The following is a 16,897-nucleotide window of genomic DNA, read 5'->3' as shown; positions in this document are numbered from 1 at the left end:
CATATAACGCTGTTGATGGAGGCGTTAAGCCTTGAGCAGGCTCCTTCCACAGGAGTAGCCTATGTGCCGGCACCGTGCAGGCTCTATCGATAGGAGTAGGCTATGTGCTGGCACTGGGTTTTATCCTCTCTGTACAATCATATTATTTTATCTCTCGAACTTACACCAGCTAAATGCTAGAAGGAATTACCTACACGACCGAGAAAATGCTCTTTGAGCTACAAGTGTCTTATCATACATGCAGTGTCCTCGCTGATTGTTGAAGGTTACTACAGCCGGAAGACAAGTGTATAATTCCAGTCAACGCATGCATTCTTTACCTCGCTCTGACTGACTACACAGATACAACTGCAAAGACAGTGTTTTAAGCGGCTTATACAGAACAAAGATTGAACCTGCTATGTTAACAACAAAAGAAGTAACCCAGTACCAGCACACCCGAACTCTACTGTAAATGTTAGGAGCTCCTGTTTAACAGCTAGATGCAGTTCCTAACGTAACAGGACCGGGATTAAAAATCTGTTTTATAGCCGGGTGCCCTTCCTGACGCAAGATTTTAAATAGCACGAATCTAGTTTACAACCATATGCCCTTTTAGGATTTTAAATAGCAGTATCTAGCCTCTTACATGATACACTATTGCTTCACGGCCGGTTGCCCTTCTTGACGTCAAAGAACTGGGATTAAGAATATGTTTTACAACTAGATGCTCTTTTTAAAACGATAATCGGGTTTTTACAGCTGGATGCTCTTCTTGGATTTTATTTAAATACTCTGTGTATGATCCAGCAATGAGGGAATTATTTTTATACTAATATAACAATCTGAATCTGATAAACGAGACAAGACATCTTTGAGGGCAAGTCAGAAACAGAAAAGAACTAATAAGAGGTCACACTGCTTTCTTTCTGAAAACCCTAGCAAGAAGCAATGTTTGGCATCAGTCATCAGACTGACAGAAATGTAATACAGATGGAATAACAGCAGAGAAAATTTGGCTATATGGCCATTGATTTTAAAAATCAAATTCAACATAACTTTATTTGTGCCTAAGAAAGCACAATGCCCAAAATGTGTTACGTTTGGAAACAAAGGAGAGACTGTAACACAACACAATATTTGTGTTGCTGAGAAGGGAGGAGAAATCACTTAGCACAAAAAATAATGATAAAACCATGGAAGTTATATGTTCTGTTATGATGTCCAAAATTCAATACAGTAGTGTCCTTCTATTCAAGAAAGTTGACAGTTTATAAACTGACTGCTAAAGCAATAAAAACTGCTTAGTGTGAAGGACTAGCAGCTAGGGGAGCAATCACTGCTCTTTTGTGTTGTACTGAAGAAATACATTTCCGAATTTCCATGTACCAAAAAAAAAATAATTTTCTGGTTGGATTTGTGCACAACACAGAAATTCAGTAATGAGAGGTGTTTTACTATAGTTAATGATGAATATACCAAGAGTAAGTTTTCTGTCAGTAGCCAGAACACATTGCAGTTCAAGAAGGGACAGTATGTTCTGTTCTCTGCTATTGGTAGGAATAGGAACTGCATCATACCTACAGTTTTCAAAAACTGCCACAACAGGTTTACAACTTCAAAGCAATGCCACTGTTCATAAATTTGTTAATGGTTCCGTATTGTTCTGTAAAACTCATAGACTATTACGTAAATTCTGTAATGTGTAAAACCAGTCTTGTGAAAACATGGACTTCAAGAACAAATTCTGATCCTGCTATAAACTGGCTGAGTCTGAAACTAAATGTAGTAAAAAAAAAAGACTGTTTTCTGCTTGAACCCTCTTTCCACACTTTTCACCAGTTCACATTCATTTTTATACAACCATTTACAAAGGTTTTCCAGTATTTAGGTTTGTTAAAAGATATTCACAATTTAACAAAAAATATATTCTGCATAAAATGTACACCAATGTTATGCTTATTTTATACTACTGTAACCAGACATGATTCAAACACAAATGTGGGAAAGTGAGCCATATTTCTCTGTCTCCATTCCCCCACCCGATACAGGTATTTGGTAAATGTGAGAAAGAGAGGCATCTTAATATTCCCAATGCTATGATATAAAAAAAATATATCACAAATTTGTTCTTGTGCATTTAACAATAAGTGACACTTTTAAATTCATTTGCCTAACCAGTAAAAACATGGAGATAAAACATAATTATTCTATAATGTAGATGTATCGCAGATAAGTTTTCTTACCAATAATAACTCTATTAACATAATATGTTACAGTCTACAAGTGGGAGAATCTCTTGACATGAGAGAGAGAGATTGGAGTTGGGAAGAAATTCTCTAACGGTATATAATTAGATTATTACCAACAATCAGAGGCATTCAAAACTGATGATAGAGTGGGTTCTTGGTTCAATCTGGACATTTACCTTATTTATAGCATACATGGATCATTTATATGAAGGTATAATATGAAAGAGAAGGGCTAAGTTGCATGGACATGTGGTAAGCACTTTGGATGACTCGGTGTGCTAAAAACCTGGTACGAAAATGAGCTTGCCCAGACTAAAATGACAGCATTAGAGAAGAATGTCAGATCAGGAGCGTGATAGATCACATCCAGCTGCTTGCAGATCTCAGAGGAAACAACAGTCCTCCTTGTAGAGTGAATGTCAGATCAGGACGGAGCATGATAGATCACATCCAGCTGCTTGCAGATCTCAGAGGAAACAACAGTCCTTCTTGTAGAGGAGTGAATGTCAGATTGGGAGCGTGATAGATCACATCAAGGTGCTTACAGATCTCAGAGGAAACAACAGTCCTTCTTGTAGAGGAGTGAATGTCAGATCAGAAGGAAGCATGATAGATCACATGAAGGTGCTTAGAGATCTCAGAGGAAACAACAGTCCTCCTTGTAGAGTGAATGTCAGATTGGGAGCGAGCGTAATAGATAACATCAAGGTGCTTACAGATCTCAGAGGAAACAACAGTCCTTCTTGTAGAGGAGTGAATGTCAGATCAGAAGGAAGCATGATAGATCACATGAAGGTGCTTAGAGATCTCAGAGGAAACAACAGTCCTCCTTGTAGAGTGAATGTCAGATTGGGAGCGAGTGTAATAGATAACATCAAGGTGGTTACAAATCTCAGAGGAAACAACAGTCCTTCTTGTAGAGTGAATGTCAGATCAGGAGTGAGCGTAATAGATAACATCAAGGTGGTTACAGATCTCAGAGGAAACAACAGTCCTTCTTGTAGAGTGAATGTCAGATTGGGAGCGAGCGTAATAGATAACATCAAGGTGGTTACAGATCTCAGAGGAAACAACAGTCCTTCTTGTAGAGTGAATGTCAGATTGGGAGCGAGCGTAATAGATAACATCAAGGTGGTTACAGATCTCAGAGGAAACAACAGTCCTTCTTGTAGAGGAGTGAATGTCAGATTGGGAGCGAGCGTAATAGATCACATGGGGTGCTTGCAGATTTCTTGTAGAGTGAAAGCTGAGCATTGTGAGAATGACTGCTGGTACACAGGTGGGAGGGCACCTGGAATGAGAAGATGAGGGCCACATATGTAAGTCATATAATTTTAATGGAGGATGTTAGGTTACCTAGAAGAAGAATGAAGTCCGTCATGGAGGGTAAGATACATAGGGTGATTATGGTAAAAGAACTAAATGAGGCTTGTTATGGTTTTGCTCAGTTAATATACAGAGGCTTGAAAGATATGGCAGTCTATAGCGAAGATGTATTATGTGGCAACAAGGCACCTATTAGTTTTAATCTACTCTACAGCTAAATTTCATGCAGAAAGTCAACACTTACTCATCAATGGGACCTGATTCCACTGTGCTCTTATTTACACCATCATTGTTGTCGTCATTACCATCACCATCATCATCATCATCATCATCATCATCATCATCATCATCCTGGAACAAAATTATACAAGACTGTAGTTCACCACAATCATCTCATGCTCAATTCTCTCTCCTTCACTTGTGCTTCTGCAACAATTACTATTATTACTAGAGACAGTAACAGAAGTCTTTTTTGGGGGGATCATTGGAGAATGCAACCCCCAAATTTTTAGGGCCCCAAAGAAGGAGAACAAAATAATTAGTTACCTATTTTAATGGCAAGTATGAAAAAATACTCTCTTGCTTTTTTAATATGTTTTATTGTTACTGAAAGACAGGAAGGGCATTTCTATTATGGAATGTATTTCACTTGGTCAGTTAGTCCAAGAATTGTTTAAAGAAATTAAGCTATTATCTAGTCAATTTGGCTTCCTGATAGACAAATTAGGTTTGTGGTGTTATCATAAGGATAAAACAATTCTAATGTCCCTTCTTCCTACTATGAACACAGTGAAGAGAGTGCCACATTCTCAGTGAGTGTGAGTTTGGATTTTCTCAGATGAATCTCATTATTACACCTACAAGAGCTTCAGTGCATTTCTCAAATGTTACCAATCTTCTGTTTATAAGTTAGTAGGTCTTTCATTGCAGTTATTCAAACCATCGCTTTCCTGTCAACTTCTGGTTTCTGTGAAGAAACTGCTAAGAAGGCAGCACTGACAAGCTGAAAGTTGCCTTGCTCTGGCCAGTGTCATGACTGCCAAACTCAGCAAACAAGGCCAACACCAAGAACACGGAACTGAAGCTGGTGAATGTGCTCATTTTTTCGACTGCCACATTATGACATTCAGATATCAACAGTTAAGACAGCAGACAGGAAGGAGAGGGAAGTACTGGAAATGTGGGTCTGCACATTTATTGGTTGGAACACTGAACCAACTCTTCAGTTCTTGCGAAGACTGGAGTCAAAGAGATTCTTATGGAGCATTGTTGAGAACTTTGGCCATATTTCAAGGAGGAAGGAAGCCATGGAGAAGATGGTGGTAGAAGGGAAGGCACCAGCAGGGAGATTTCAGGGGCAGGTACTTGCGAAATGAGGTGGTCGAACAAGGACACTGTCTGGAAAGTTTTTATTCGAAGCTTTGCAGTTGGCAAAAGATCGATCAGCATGGCAAAAACTCTCTAACTGCTAGTAGCATGTCATAATGCCCTGAGGAGATTAAAAAAGGGGCAGGGAAATTGAAATTGAATTTACTGAGGCTGAAAAGCCCCTTTAAATATCATCTTCATATAATACAATACAGGTTTATGAACACACTAACTACATTTTTATAATATTAAAATATTTAATTAAACATTAAATTTAAAAAATTAAAATACAGATACCAAATCCAGTAAAATTAAAACATATATTACATAACAACTAAGAAAGTAAATAATTAAGCCTATTTATTATTCTAGATTACAACAGTCTAAAGAATCTAAAGAAAAAATTGAAAAAGAATTCTCTAAGAAATATACACATTTCTGAATGCCTGATCTCAGCCACTTGTGTACTCCTCCAGGAGGAAGGACTGCTTTACTTGAGTACAGTCAGTGTTATTTACAAAACGGTGAAGATTAAACGCATGAACGGCACGTGATGCGGTGAAAACAAAGGCTTTGATAAATTTAGTGGTACGATAGACAGGAATTAGAAGGGTAGGTTTTGTAAACCTATTATTTCTGTTATGTACCAACTCCATAGGTTTAAATGCATTATAAAGGTAGGATGGGGTCTTCAGTTTGAAAATTTTGTGCGTGGCAACAGCTACCGAGATTTCCCAATGTTCATGAATTTTCAACCTTTGCAGCTGTATTTAACATGGTGTTATGTGTTCTCACGCCTGGCATTTGTCATGTAACAGCAAGCATTTTGTACTCTCTGTAGTTTTATGTTCAAAGTTTCAGATAAGTCGTTGTATACTACTGAACCATAGTTAATTATTGAGAATATACAACTTTGAACAAGTAGTTTTCACATGAAATGTGGTCTACGAGACATGTTACATTTCAAAATACAGATGGCTGAGACAATTTTTTGGATCACATTTGTTGTATGATCAGACCAGGATAAGGTTCTGTTGAATAATAGACCTAGATTGTTAATGGTGTCACAATAATGGATATATGTATCTAGAATTTTTTCCTGGGAGGGATTAGAGATCAACAGTTTTCAGGAGTTTTGTGTAACCTATGCAAATAAGCTGGGTCTTGGCCACACATTTAATTGGAGGTTAATATTTGTGGTCCATTCTATCAATCGAGACATGTCATGGTTAAAAGGGAGGGAGAGAATGAAAGAGGTCAACTATTTACATTACTGTCACTAATACCAATTTCCCCAGTCTGAGGATCAAACTTCAAATTTGTGCTTATCATTGGCATCAAGTGTTTGAAAAGACCTCTAAACTTCCTTGAAAAAGAAACAAAGAGTTTTGGATAGTATTGTGGTTGTGCTTAGTCCATGAAGGCTTAACAATCACATTTCAAAGAGTCTGTTTTGGTTAGCAGTGTGTCATATGCTTAATCCATTTAGCCCAGAAGATGGCACATCAAAAGTTTCCACTTCAATGTTTGTGACTTAGCATCACACAATAATCTTCTGTAATGAGCAAACTGACAAGCCAGGCATTTGCTAGGGTAGATCATGGGAGACTACTGGCAAAAATGAGTGCAATTGGACTTGACGAAAGAGTGACTGAATGGGTGGCTCTGTTCCTAGAAAATAGAACTCAGAGAATTAGAGTAGGTGAAGCTTTATCTGTCCCTGTAAAAATTAAGAGGAGAATTCCTCAAGGCAGTATTCTTGGACCTTTATGTTTTCTGATATATATCAATGATATGTGTAAAGAAGTGGAATCAGAGATAAGGCTTTTCGCAGATGATGTTATTCTGTACAGAGAAATAAATAAGTTACAAGATTGTAAGCAACTGCAAAATGACCTCGATAATGTTGTGAGATGGACAGTAGGCAATGGTATGATGAAAAACAGGGATAAAAGTCAGGTTGTGAGTTTCACAAATAGGAAAAGTCCCCTCAGTTTTAATTACTGCTTTGGTGGGGTGAAAGTTCCCTTTGGAGACCATTGTAAATACCTAGGTATTAATATAAGGAAAGATCATTGGAGTAATCACATAAATATGATTGTAAATAAAGGGTACAGATCTCTGCACATGGAAATGAGAGTATTTAGGGGTTGTAGTAAGGATATAAAGGAGAGAGCTTATTTGTCTCTGGTGAGACCCCAACTAGAGTACGGTTCCAGCGTATGGAACCCTTACTAGGATTACTTGATTCAGGAACTGGAAAAATTGCAAAGAAAAGCAGCTCGATTTGTTCTGGGTGATATCAAACAAAAGAGTAGCGTTACAAAAATGTTGCAAAATTTGGGCTGGGAAGACTTGGGAGAAAGGAGACGAGCTGCTCGACTAAGTGGTATGTTACATGTAATAAATATCATTTTTGGTCCGTATTGATGATATTTGATTGAAATAATAACATTAAGTTATTTATTAGACCACCTAATCAATACAAAATCGTCTTGGATGATTTACATAAATTTGTTAGCTAATAGAGGTACATGTTTCGCCTTCCCTGAAGGCATCATCAGCCATAGTCTTAACCTTAAATTAAAAATAAGCGTCTAAATAACATGTAGTAATGAAATGAATGTTAAAATCTTGAAGAGATTTGAAGTAAAATAATATTAAAAATAACAATGATGGTTTGATAATACAATGTGATGAGATATAATAGTGGAAGTATTAACAAAATTAACATTAGAAGGCTGCTAAAATAAGTACAATGGATAAAACAACAGATTGTTATACAACAAGTAGTAAGATTGCATAAAAGTAAAGTTGATAGTCTGGCGGTTATAATTAGACGATGGCGAAAAATCGTATATAATCAAAGTAAAGAAGAGAGAATAAAAGTCAAAGTTAGTCGAGAGATCCGAAGTTAATCATGATCTTGAAGATAAAAGATGAAAGTCAGATGCATATGGTGAAGTTGTAGAACACGTTGAGGATATGAAGTTGGTGAATAGAAGTTGAAGAACAGTTTCAAATAGGATCACTATGGACCATCTCAAAATTTGAAGTGATGTTCAAATGTTGTAAATTGTGAGTTTGTAGATATTCTAGTTGAAAAAGTATATAAAAGTGGAATCATTTGACGGTGACAAAGATAGCTTGTAACATTATGAGTTAGAAGTATTTGCAACGTAGCAAGAAGTCTACTGTTGCAAATACTTCTAACTCATAATGTTACAAGCTATCTTTGTCACCGTCAAATGATTCCACTTTTATATACTTTTTCAACTAGAATATCTACAAACTCACAATTTACAACATTTGAACATCACTTCAAATTTTGAGATGGTCCATAGTGATCCTATTTGAAACTGTTCTTCAACTTCTATTCACCAACTTCATATCCTCAACGTGTTCTACAACTTCACCATATGCATCTGACTTTCATCTTTTATCTTCAAGATCATGATTAACTTCGGATCTCTCGACTAACTTTGACTTTTATTCTCTCTTCTTTACTTTGATTATATACGATTTTTCGCCATCGTCTAATTATAACCGCCAGACTATCAACTTTACTTTTATGCAATCTTACTACTTGTTGTATAACAATCTGTTGTTTTATCCATTGTACTTATTTTAGCAGCCTTCTAATGTTAACATTGTTAATACTTCCACTATTATATCTCATCACATTGTATTATCAAACCATCATTGTTATTTTTAATATTATTTTACTTCAAATCTCTTCAAGATTTTAACATTCATTTCATTATTACATGTTATTTAGATGCTTATTTTTAATTTATGGTTAAGACTATGGCTGATGATGCCTTCAGGGAAGGCGAAACATGTACCACTATTAGCTAACAAATTTATGTAAATCATCCAAGACGATTTTGTATTGATTAGGTGGTCTAATAAATAACTTAATGTTATTATTTCAATTAAGTGGTATGTTCCAAGCTGTCAGTGGAGAGATGGCGTGGGAGGACATCAGTAGACGAATAAGTTTGGATGGTGTTTTTAAAAGTAGGAAAGATCATAATATGAAGATAAAGTTGGAATTCAAGAGGACAAATATTCATTTATAGGAAGAGGAGTTAGGGATTGGAATAACTTACCAAGGGAGATGTTCAATAAATTTCCAATTTCCTTGCAATCATTAAAAATGTTTTTAAAAAATATTAATGGGGCTTAAGGAAGAAAGAAGGTAGAACTGGCTGAGTCAGCAAAGAGGATGCATCTGAATGTGCTAGGAGTAAGTGATATTCGGGTAGTAAGGGGAGATAATGAGGAAGAGATAGATTATAAAGTGTACGTGACGGGTGTTAGAAAGGGAAGGGCAGAGTCTGGGGTAGGGCTCTTTATCAGGAATACCATTGCACGCAACATAGTTTCTGTTAGGCACGTAAATGAGCGAATGATGTGGGTAGATTTGTCAATGGGAGGAATTAGGACTAGAATTGTGTCCGTGTATTCACCATGTGAGAGTGCAGATGAGGATGAAGTTGACAAGTTTTATGAAGCATTGAGTGACATCGTGGTCAGGGTCAACAGCAAGGATAGAATAGTGCTAATGGGCGATTTCAATGCGAGAGTTGGGAATAGAACTGAAGGATACGACAGGGTGATTGGTAAATGTGGGGAAGATATGGAAGCTAATGGGAATGGGAAGAGTTTGCTGGACTTCTGTGCTAGTATGGGTTTACCTGTTACGAATACATTCTTCAAGCATAAGGCAATTCACCGCTACACATGGGAGGCTAGGGGTACCAAATCCATAATAGACTATATCTTAACAGACTTCGAATTCAAGAGATCGGTTATGAATGTACGAGTTTTCCGTGGATTTTTCGATGATACAGACCACTATCTGATCTGTAGTGAACAAAGTATCTCTAGGCCTAGGGTAGAGAAAGTGAAATCTGTCTGCAAAAGAATAAGGGTAGAAAATCTCCAGGATGAGGAAATTAGACAGACGTACATGGATATGATTAGTGAGAAGTTTCGAACAGTAGACAGTAAGCAGGTTCAGGATATAGAAAGTGAATGGGTGGCATACAGGGATGCTGTAGTAGAAACAGCAAGGGAATGGCTAGGAACAACTGTGTGTAAAGACGGGAAAAGTCAAACATCTTGGTGGAATGATGAAGTGAGAGCAGCTTGTAAACATGAAAAGAAGGCTTATCAGAAATGGCTCCAAACAAGGGCCGAGGCAGACAGGGATTTGTACGTAGATGAAAGAAACAGAGCGAAACAAATAGTTGTTGAATACAAAAAGAAGTCATCAGAAGAATTTGGTAACAACCTGGAAAGGCTAGGTCAAGCAGCAGGGAAACCTTTCTGGACAGTAATAAAGAATCTTAGGAAGGGACGGAAAAAGGAAATGAACAGTGTTTTGAGTAATTCAGGTGAACTCGTAATAAATCCCAGGGAATCACTGGAGAGGTGGAGGGAATATTTTGAACATCTTCTCAATGTAAAAGGAAATCATCCTGGTGGTGTTGCGAACAGCCAAGCTCATGGGGAGGAGGAAAATGATGTTGGTGAAATTATGCTTGAGGAAGTGGAAAGGATGGTAAATAAACTCCATTGTCATAAGGCAGCAGGAATAGATGAAATTAGACCTGAAATGGTGAAGTATAGTGGAAAGGCTGGGAAGAAATGGCTTCATAGAGTAGTAAAATTAGCATGAATGTTGGTAAGGTACCTTCAGATTGGACAAAAGCAGTAATTGCACCTATCTATAAGCAAGGGAACAGGAAGGATTGCAACAACTATCGAGGTATCTCACTGATTAGTATACCAGGCAAAGTATTCACTGGCATCTTGGAAGGGAGGGTGCGATCAGTCGTTGAGAGGAAGTTGGATGAAAACCAATGTAGTTTCAGACCACAGAGAGGCTGTCAGGATCAGATTTTCAGTATGTGCCAGGTAATTGAAAAATGCTACGAGAGGAATAGGCAGTTGTGTTTATGTTTCGTAGATCTACAGAAAGCATATGATAGGGAACCGAGGGAAAAGATGTTCGCCATACTGGGGGACTATGGAATTAAAGGTAGATTATTAAAAGCAATCAAAGGCATTTATGTTGACAATTGGGCTTCAGTGAGAATTGATGGTAGAATGAGTTCTTGGTTCAGGGTACTTAAAGGAGTTAGACAAGGCTGTAATATTTCACCTTTGCTGTTTGTAGTTTTCATGGATCATCTGCTGAAAGGTATAAAATGGCAGGGAGGGATTCAGTTAGGTGGAAATGTAGTAAGCAGCCTGGCCTATGCTGATGACTTGGTCTTAATGGCAGATTGTGCCGAAAGCCTGCAGTCTAATATCTTGGAACTTGAAAATAGGTGCAATGAGTATGGTATGAAAATTAGCCTCTCGAAGACTAAATTGATGTCAGTAGGTAAGAAATTCAACAAAATTGAATGTCAGATTGGTGATACAAAGCTAGAACAGGTCGGTAATTTCAAGTATTTAGGTTGTGTGTTTTCCCAGGATGGTAATATAGTAAGTGAGATTGAATCAAGGTGTCGTAAAGCTAATGCAGTGAGCTCGCAGTTGCGATCAACAGTATTCTGTAAGAAGGAAGTCAGCTCCCAGACGAAACTATCTTTACATTGATCTGTTTTCAGACCAACTTTGCTTTACGGGAGCGAAAGCTGGGTGGACTTCGGATATCTTATTCATAAGTTAGAAGTAAGAGACATGAAAGTAGCGAGAATGATTGCCGGTACAAACATGTGGGTACAATGGCAGGAAGGTACTCGGAATGAGGAGATAAAGGCTAATTTAGGAATGAACTCGATGGATGAAGCTGTATGCATAAACCAGCTTCGGTGGTGGGGTGATGTGAGGCGAATGGAGCGGGATAGGTTACCTGGCAGAATAATGGACTCTGCTATGCAGGGTAAGAGAAGTAGAGGTAGACCAAGACGACCATGGTTAGACTCGGTTTCTAACGATTTAAAGATAAGAGTTATAGAACTAAATGAGGCCACAACACTAGTTACAAACCGAGGATTGTGGCGACGTTTAGTAAATTCACAGAGGCTTGCAGACTGAACGCTGAAAGGCATAACATTCTATAATGATAATGTATGTATGTTGCAATCATTTAAGAAAAGGCTAGGAAAACATGAGATAGGGAATCTGCCACCTGGGTGACTGCCCTAAATGCAGATCAGTAGTGACTGATATTGATTTTGATTACAAAGAGACTAATGTGGGAAACTGCTAAAAATGACAACAAAGTTCATGAAACAAAGGGACAATAGCCTAGTGATCTGAGTGAACCAAACATCCAGATTGTAAGCCTGGCTGATGAGGAATATCCCTTAGCATTGAGGAATAGCTGATGGGTTAGTCTATCAATGCCGGTGGAAGAGACTTCAGTTATTAGTGTTGAAATGTTAGGATATGGATATGCATTTTGTGCACTGCAAATAATTCCATGTGATAAATTAACAAACATTTATTAGTTACTCGGTCCAGTGATTTATCCACCTGCGATTAATATCTCTGACGTAAAAAAAAATAGAAATGCCATATTCACACCATGCAAAAACTGAAATATAATATTCAACAGGAATATGCCAGGATTCCTCAACGAGAAGTTATAACGAGCTGTCAAAACTGTGGCAGGCAGTTTCGTACCTTCCCGATTCTGATCTCTGTCTTCTTCACGTTTTTCTTGTTTCTGTAGCCTTCAGAGCAATAACCACTTGCTGTTGACAGAGTAAATGTGATAAATATATCAGACATACAAGACTGAAAAATGAATCCTTGTTATTTACACCATTACGTAGAACTAATATTTCCATAGACATATCGAAGTTTGTGAACAAAGTACAATAACTGCAAATATCTCCATTAGTACTACTACTATCGTAAAAAACATGAAGTTCACAAATTTTATTTTGTACAAAGTTTTTTATGCACAGTTTTTCTTCACAGTTGATACTAATGGAGTAATCTGAAGTTCCCTGCCTCGGTACGCTTCCATTATTTTGATATAATTACAAATTACATTTAACTGTTTATGGTTTATCATTCGGAACATCCCTGGTTTCTTCATGATTTGAAATACATCTCATTTAGAAAAGTATATTCGTTCCAACTATGCTGAAAATTGTAAGTTCATCCATCAGATTTTTCCAGTTTAATGTTGATTGTTGCTAACACTTCCAGGTATGTGACAGTAGTTCTTGTAGGTATATACTCACAGGTTTAAGTGACAGTAGTTCTTGTAGGTATATACTCACAGGTTTAAGCAACAGTAGTTCTTGTAGGTATATACTCACAGGTTTAAGCAACAGTAGTTCTTGTAGGTATATACTCACCGGTTTAAGCGACAGTAGTTCTTGTAGGTATATACTCACAGGTTTAAGCGACAGTAGTTCTTGTAGGTATATTCTCACAGGTTTAAGCGACAGTAGTTCTTGTAGGTATATACTCACAGGTTTAAGCGACAGTAGTTCTTGTAGGTATATACTCACAGGTTTAAGCGACAGTAGTTCTTGTAGGTATATACTCACAGGTTTAAGCGACAGTAGTTCTTGTAGGTATATACTCACAGGTTTAAGCGACAGTAGTTCTTGTAGGTATATACTCACAGGTTTAAGCGACAGTAGTTCTTGTAGGTACACACTCACAGGTTTAAGCGACAGTAGTTCTTGTAGGTATATACTCACAGGTTTAAGCGACAGTAGTTCTTGTAGGTATATACTCACAGGTTTAAGCGACAGTAGTTCTTGTAGGTATATACTCACCGGTTTAAGCGACAGTAGTTCTTGTAGGTATATACTCACAGGTTTAAGCGACAGTAGTTCTTGTAGGTATATACTCACAGGTTTAAGCGACAGTAGTTCTTGTAGGTATATACTCACAGGTTTAAGCGACAGTAGTTCTTGTAGGTATATACTCACAGGTTTAAGCGACAGTAGTTCTTGTAGGTATATACTCACCGGTTTAAGCGACAGTAGTTCTTGTAGGTATATACTCACAGGTTTAAGCAACAGTAGTTCTTGTAGGTATATACTCACAGGTTTAAGCAACAGTAGTTCTTGTAGGTATATACTCACAGGTTTAAGCAACAGTAGTTCTTGTAGGTATATACTCACAGGTTTAAGTGACAGTAGTTCTTGTAGGTATATACTCACAGGTTTAAGCGACAGTAGTTCTTGTAGGTATATACTCACAGGTTTAAGCGACAGTAGTTCTTGTAGGTATATACTCACCGGTTTAAGCGACAGTAGTTCTTGTAGGTATATACTCACCGGTTTAAGCGACAGTAGTTCTTGTAGGTATATACTCACCGGTTTAAGCGACAGTAGTTCTTGTAGGTATATACTCACAGGTTTAAGCGACAGTAGTTCTTGTAGGTATATACTCACAGGTTTAAGCGACAGTAGTTCTTGTAGGTATATACTCACAGGTTTAAGCGACAGTAGTTCTTGTAGGTATATACTCACAGGTTTAAGCGACAGTAGTTCTTGTAGGTATATACTCACCGGTTTAAGCGACAGTAGTTCTTGTAGGTATATACTCACCTGTTTAAGCGACAGTAGTTCTTGTAGGTATATACTCACAGGTTTAAGCGACAGTAGTTCTTGTAGGTATATACTCACAGGTTTAAGCGACAGTAGTTCTTGTAGGTATATACTCACAGGTTTAAGCGACAGTAGTTCTTGTAGGTATATACTCACAGGTTTAAGCAACAGTAGTTCTTGTAGGTATATACTCACAGGTTTAAGCAACAGTAGTTCTTGTAGGTATATACTCACAGGTTTAAGTGACAGTAGTTCTTGTAGGTATATACTCACAGGTTTAAGTGACAGTAGTTCTTGTAGGTATATACTCACCGGTTTAAGTGACAGTAGTTCTTGTAGGTATATACTCGCAGGTTTAAGCGACAGTAGTTCTTGTAGGTATATACTCACAGGTTTAAGCAACAGTAGTTCTTGTAGGTATATACTCACAGGTTTAAGCAACAGTAGTTCTTGTAGGTATATACTCACAGGTTTAAGCAACAGTAGTTCTTGTAGGTATATACTCACAGGTTTAAGCGACAGTAGTTCTTGTAGGTATATACTCACAGGTTTAAGCGACAGTAGTTCTTGTAGGTATATTCTCACAGGTTTAAGCGACAGTAGTTCTTGCAGGTACACACTCACAGGTTTAAGCGACAGTAGTTCTTGTAGGTATATACTCACCGGTTTAAGCGACAGTAGTTCTTGTAGGTATATACTCGCAGGTTTAAGCGACAGTAGTTCTTGTAGGTATATACTCACAGGTTTAAGCAACAGTAGTTCTTGTAGGTATATACTCACAGGTTTAAGTGACAGTAGTTCTTGTAGGTATATTCTCACAGGTTTAAGTGACAGTAGTTCTTGTAGGTATATACTCACAGGTTTAAGTGACAGTAGTTCTTGTAGGTATATACTCACAGGTTTAAGTGACAGTAGTTCTTGTAGGTATATACTCACCGGTTTAAGTGACAGTAGTTCTTGTAGGTATATACTCACTGGTTTAAGTGACAGTAGTTCTTGTAGGTATATACTCACAGGTTTAAGTGACAGTAGTTCTTGTAGGTATATACTCACAGGTTTAAGTGACAGTAGTTCTTGTAGGTATATACTCACAGGTTTAAGTGACAGTAGTTCTTGTAGGTATTTACTCACCGGTTTAAGTGACAGTAGTTCTTGTAGGTATATACTCACAGGTTTAAGTGACAGTAGTTCTTGTAGGTATATACTCACAGGTTTAAGTGACAGTAGTTCTTGTAGGTATATACTCACAGGTTTAAGTGACAGTAGTTCTTGTAGGTATATACTCACAGGTTTAAGTGACAGTAGTTCTTGCAGGTACACACTCACAGGGTAACCTCAACCTTACTTCTCTGACATTTGGAAGTGCATAATTTATCCAAGGTTGTGCACCTTGTACTTAACAAATGCTTTGATTAAAATATCTCCAGTATTTCTGGGTTCGTCACCAACTGTCAGAATGGTATAACTTATATCCACATAATCGAAATGGTTCATTTTTCTGCAAAAGATTAATATGAAGTACCGTACTGCACTTTAATTTAGAGATCACATTGACATAAGTTTAAGTTTGACTTAATTTTATAAATGAATTTACATAAATATTTTTTTTAAATTAACCCAATGACTGCCAAGATCTGTAAGACTGCCGTGATCCGATGAGATCCGATGCCGCAAAGGCCGGTTTTCAAATACCGTTCGTTCAGGTCAACGCAACAGATGACTCGCACATGCATGTTGGCGGATCCATGGAATCTCTAACTACAAATAAAGACCATTTTCTCTCTGACAAAGAGATGATAACATTCTCATTTTCTATTCCACTGAGAGTTTGACATGCGCTGGCCATGTCATGTGCACCACGAATGTTGCGCGGCAAGTTTATTTGATTACCCCCCAATAGACAAAAAAAAAGAAATGTAAGTTTCCCATAAGAAGTTATCAAGACTAATACGAGCACACTTTTACCTTATTTACACCTAAGCTTATGAGAATATAGCTAATGATGTACTATGAATGATTTTATAACATTGCGAAAGGGCTAAATATTTCTTTGATTGTTAGATTGTCATATCGATACGCACATGACGTGGATAGTTTGTAATACGAATGCTAACCAGGCAGGAAATATCGTGAACACTTATCCAAACTAAAGGTGAAATCGGCAAAAGTAAGTGAAGATATAGTGTTTCTCAAAGAATAGCTAAATAATGACCTGGTACTAACATTTCCATAAGGGACTCAAACGAAGAATGCGCGTTCAGAATTTCAATCCGCAACATACAAAATTTGGACAAAAAAGGAAATTAAATTCATGCCCTGAATGAAACACTTTGTTATTCGTGAACTGTATTTAACACACGTCTCAGCTTCAACAGCCTTATTACCGTTAGAATGGGACTCCTTTCTAAAACACAGCAGGGATTAGGTTAA

The 16,897-nt window shown here is 37.4% G+C and overlaps 1 protein-coding gene across 5 annotated transcripts in view; it reads right to left on the bottom strand.

Moving 5' to 3' along the window:
- Positions 1 to 16,897, bottom strand: part of LOC136885211 (gastrula zinc finger protein XlCGF7.1) — an 88,695-nt gene that overhangs the window by 13,195 nt on the left and 58,603 nt on the right. For 4 of the 5 annotated variants that reach the window (XM_067157634.2, XM_067157633.2, XM_067157636.2 and 1 more), the window contains exon 5: positions 3,802 to 3,908. The exons of the other annotated variant lie outside the window; for it this stretch is intronic. In XM_067157634.2, coding sequence (XP_067013735.2) covers positions 3,802 to 3,908 — 107 coding nt within the window. The remainder of the gene's footprint in view (positions 1 to 3,801; positions 3,909 to 16,897) is intronic. 5 annotated transcript variants of the gene reach the window in all.

The sequence above is a fragment of the Anabrus simplex genome, chromosome 14 (assembly GCF_040414725.1).
Source record: "Anabrus simplex isolate iqAnaSimp1 chromosome 14, ASM4041472v1, whole genome shotgun sequence".
NCBI lineage: Eukaryota > Metazoa > Arthropoda > Insecta > Orthoptera > Tettigoniidae > Anabrus > Anabrus simplex.
Note: the sequence above shows the minus strand (reverse complement) of the source record. Positions and strands in the feature narration are given on the sequence as shown.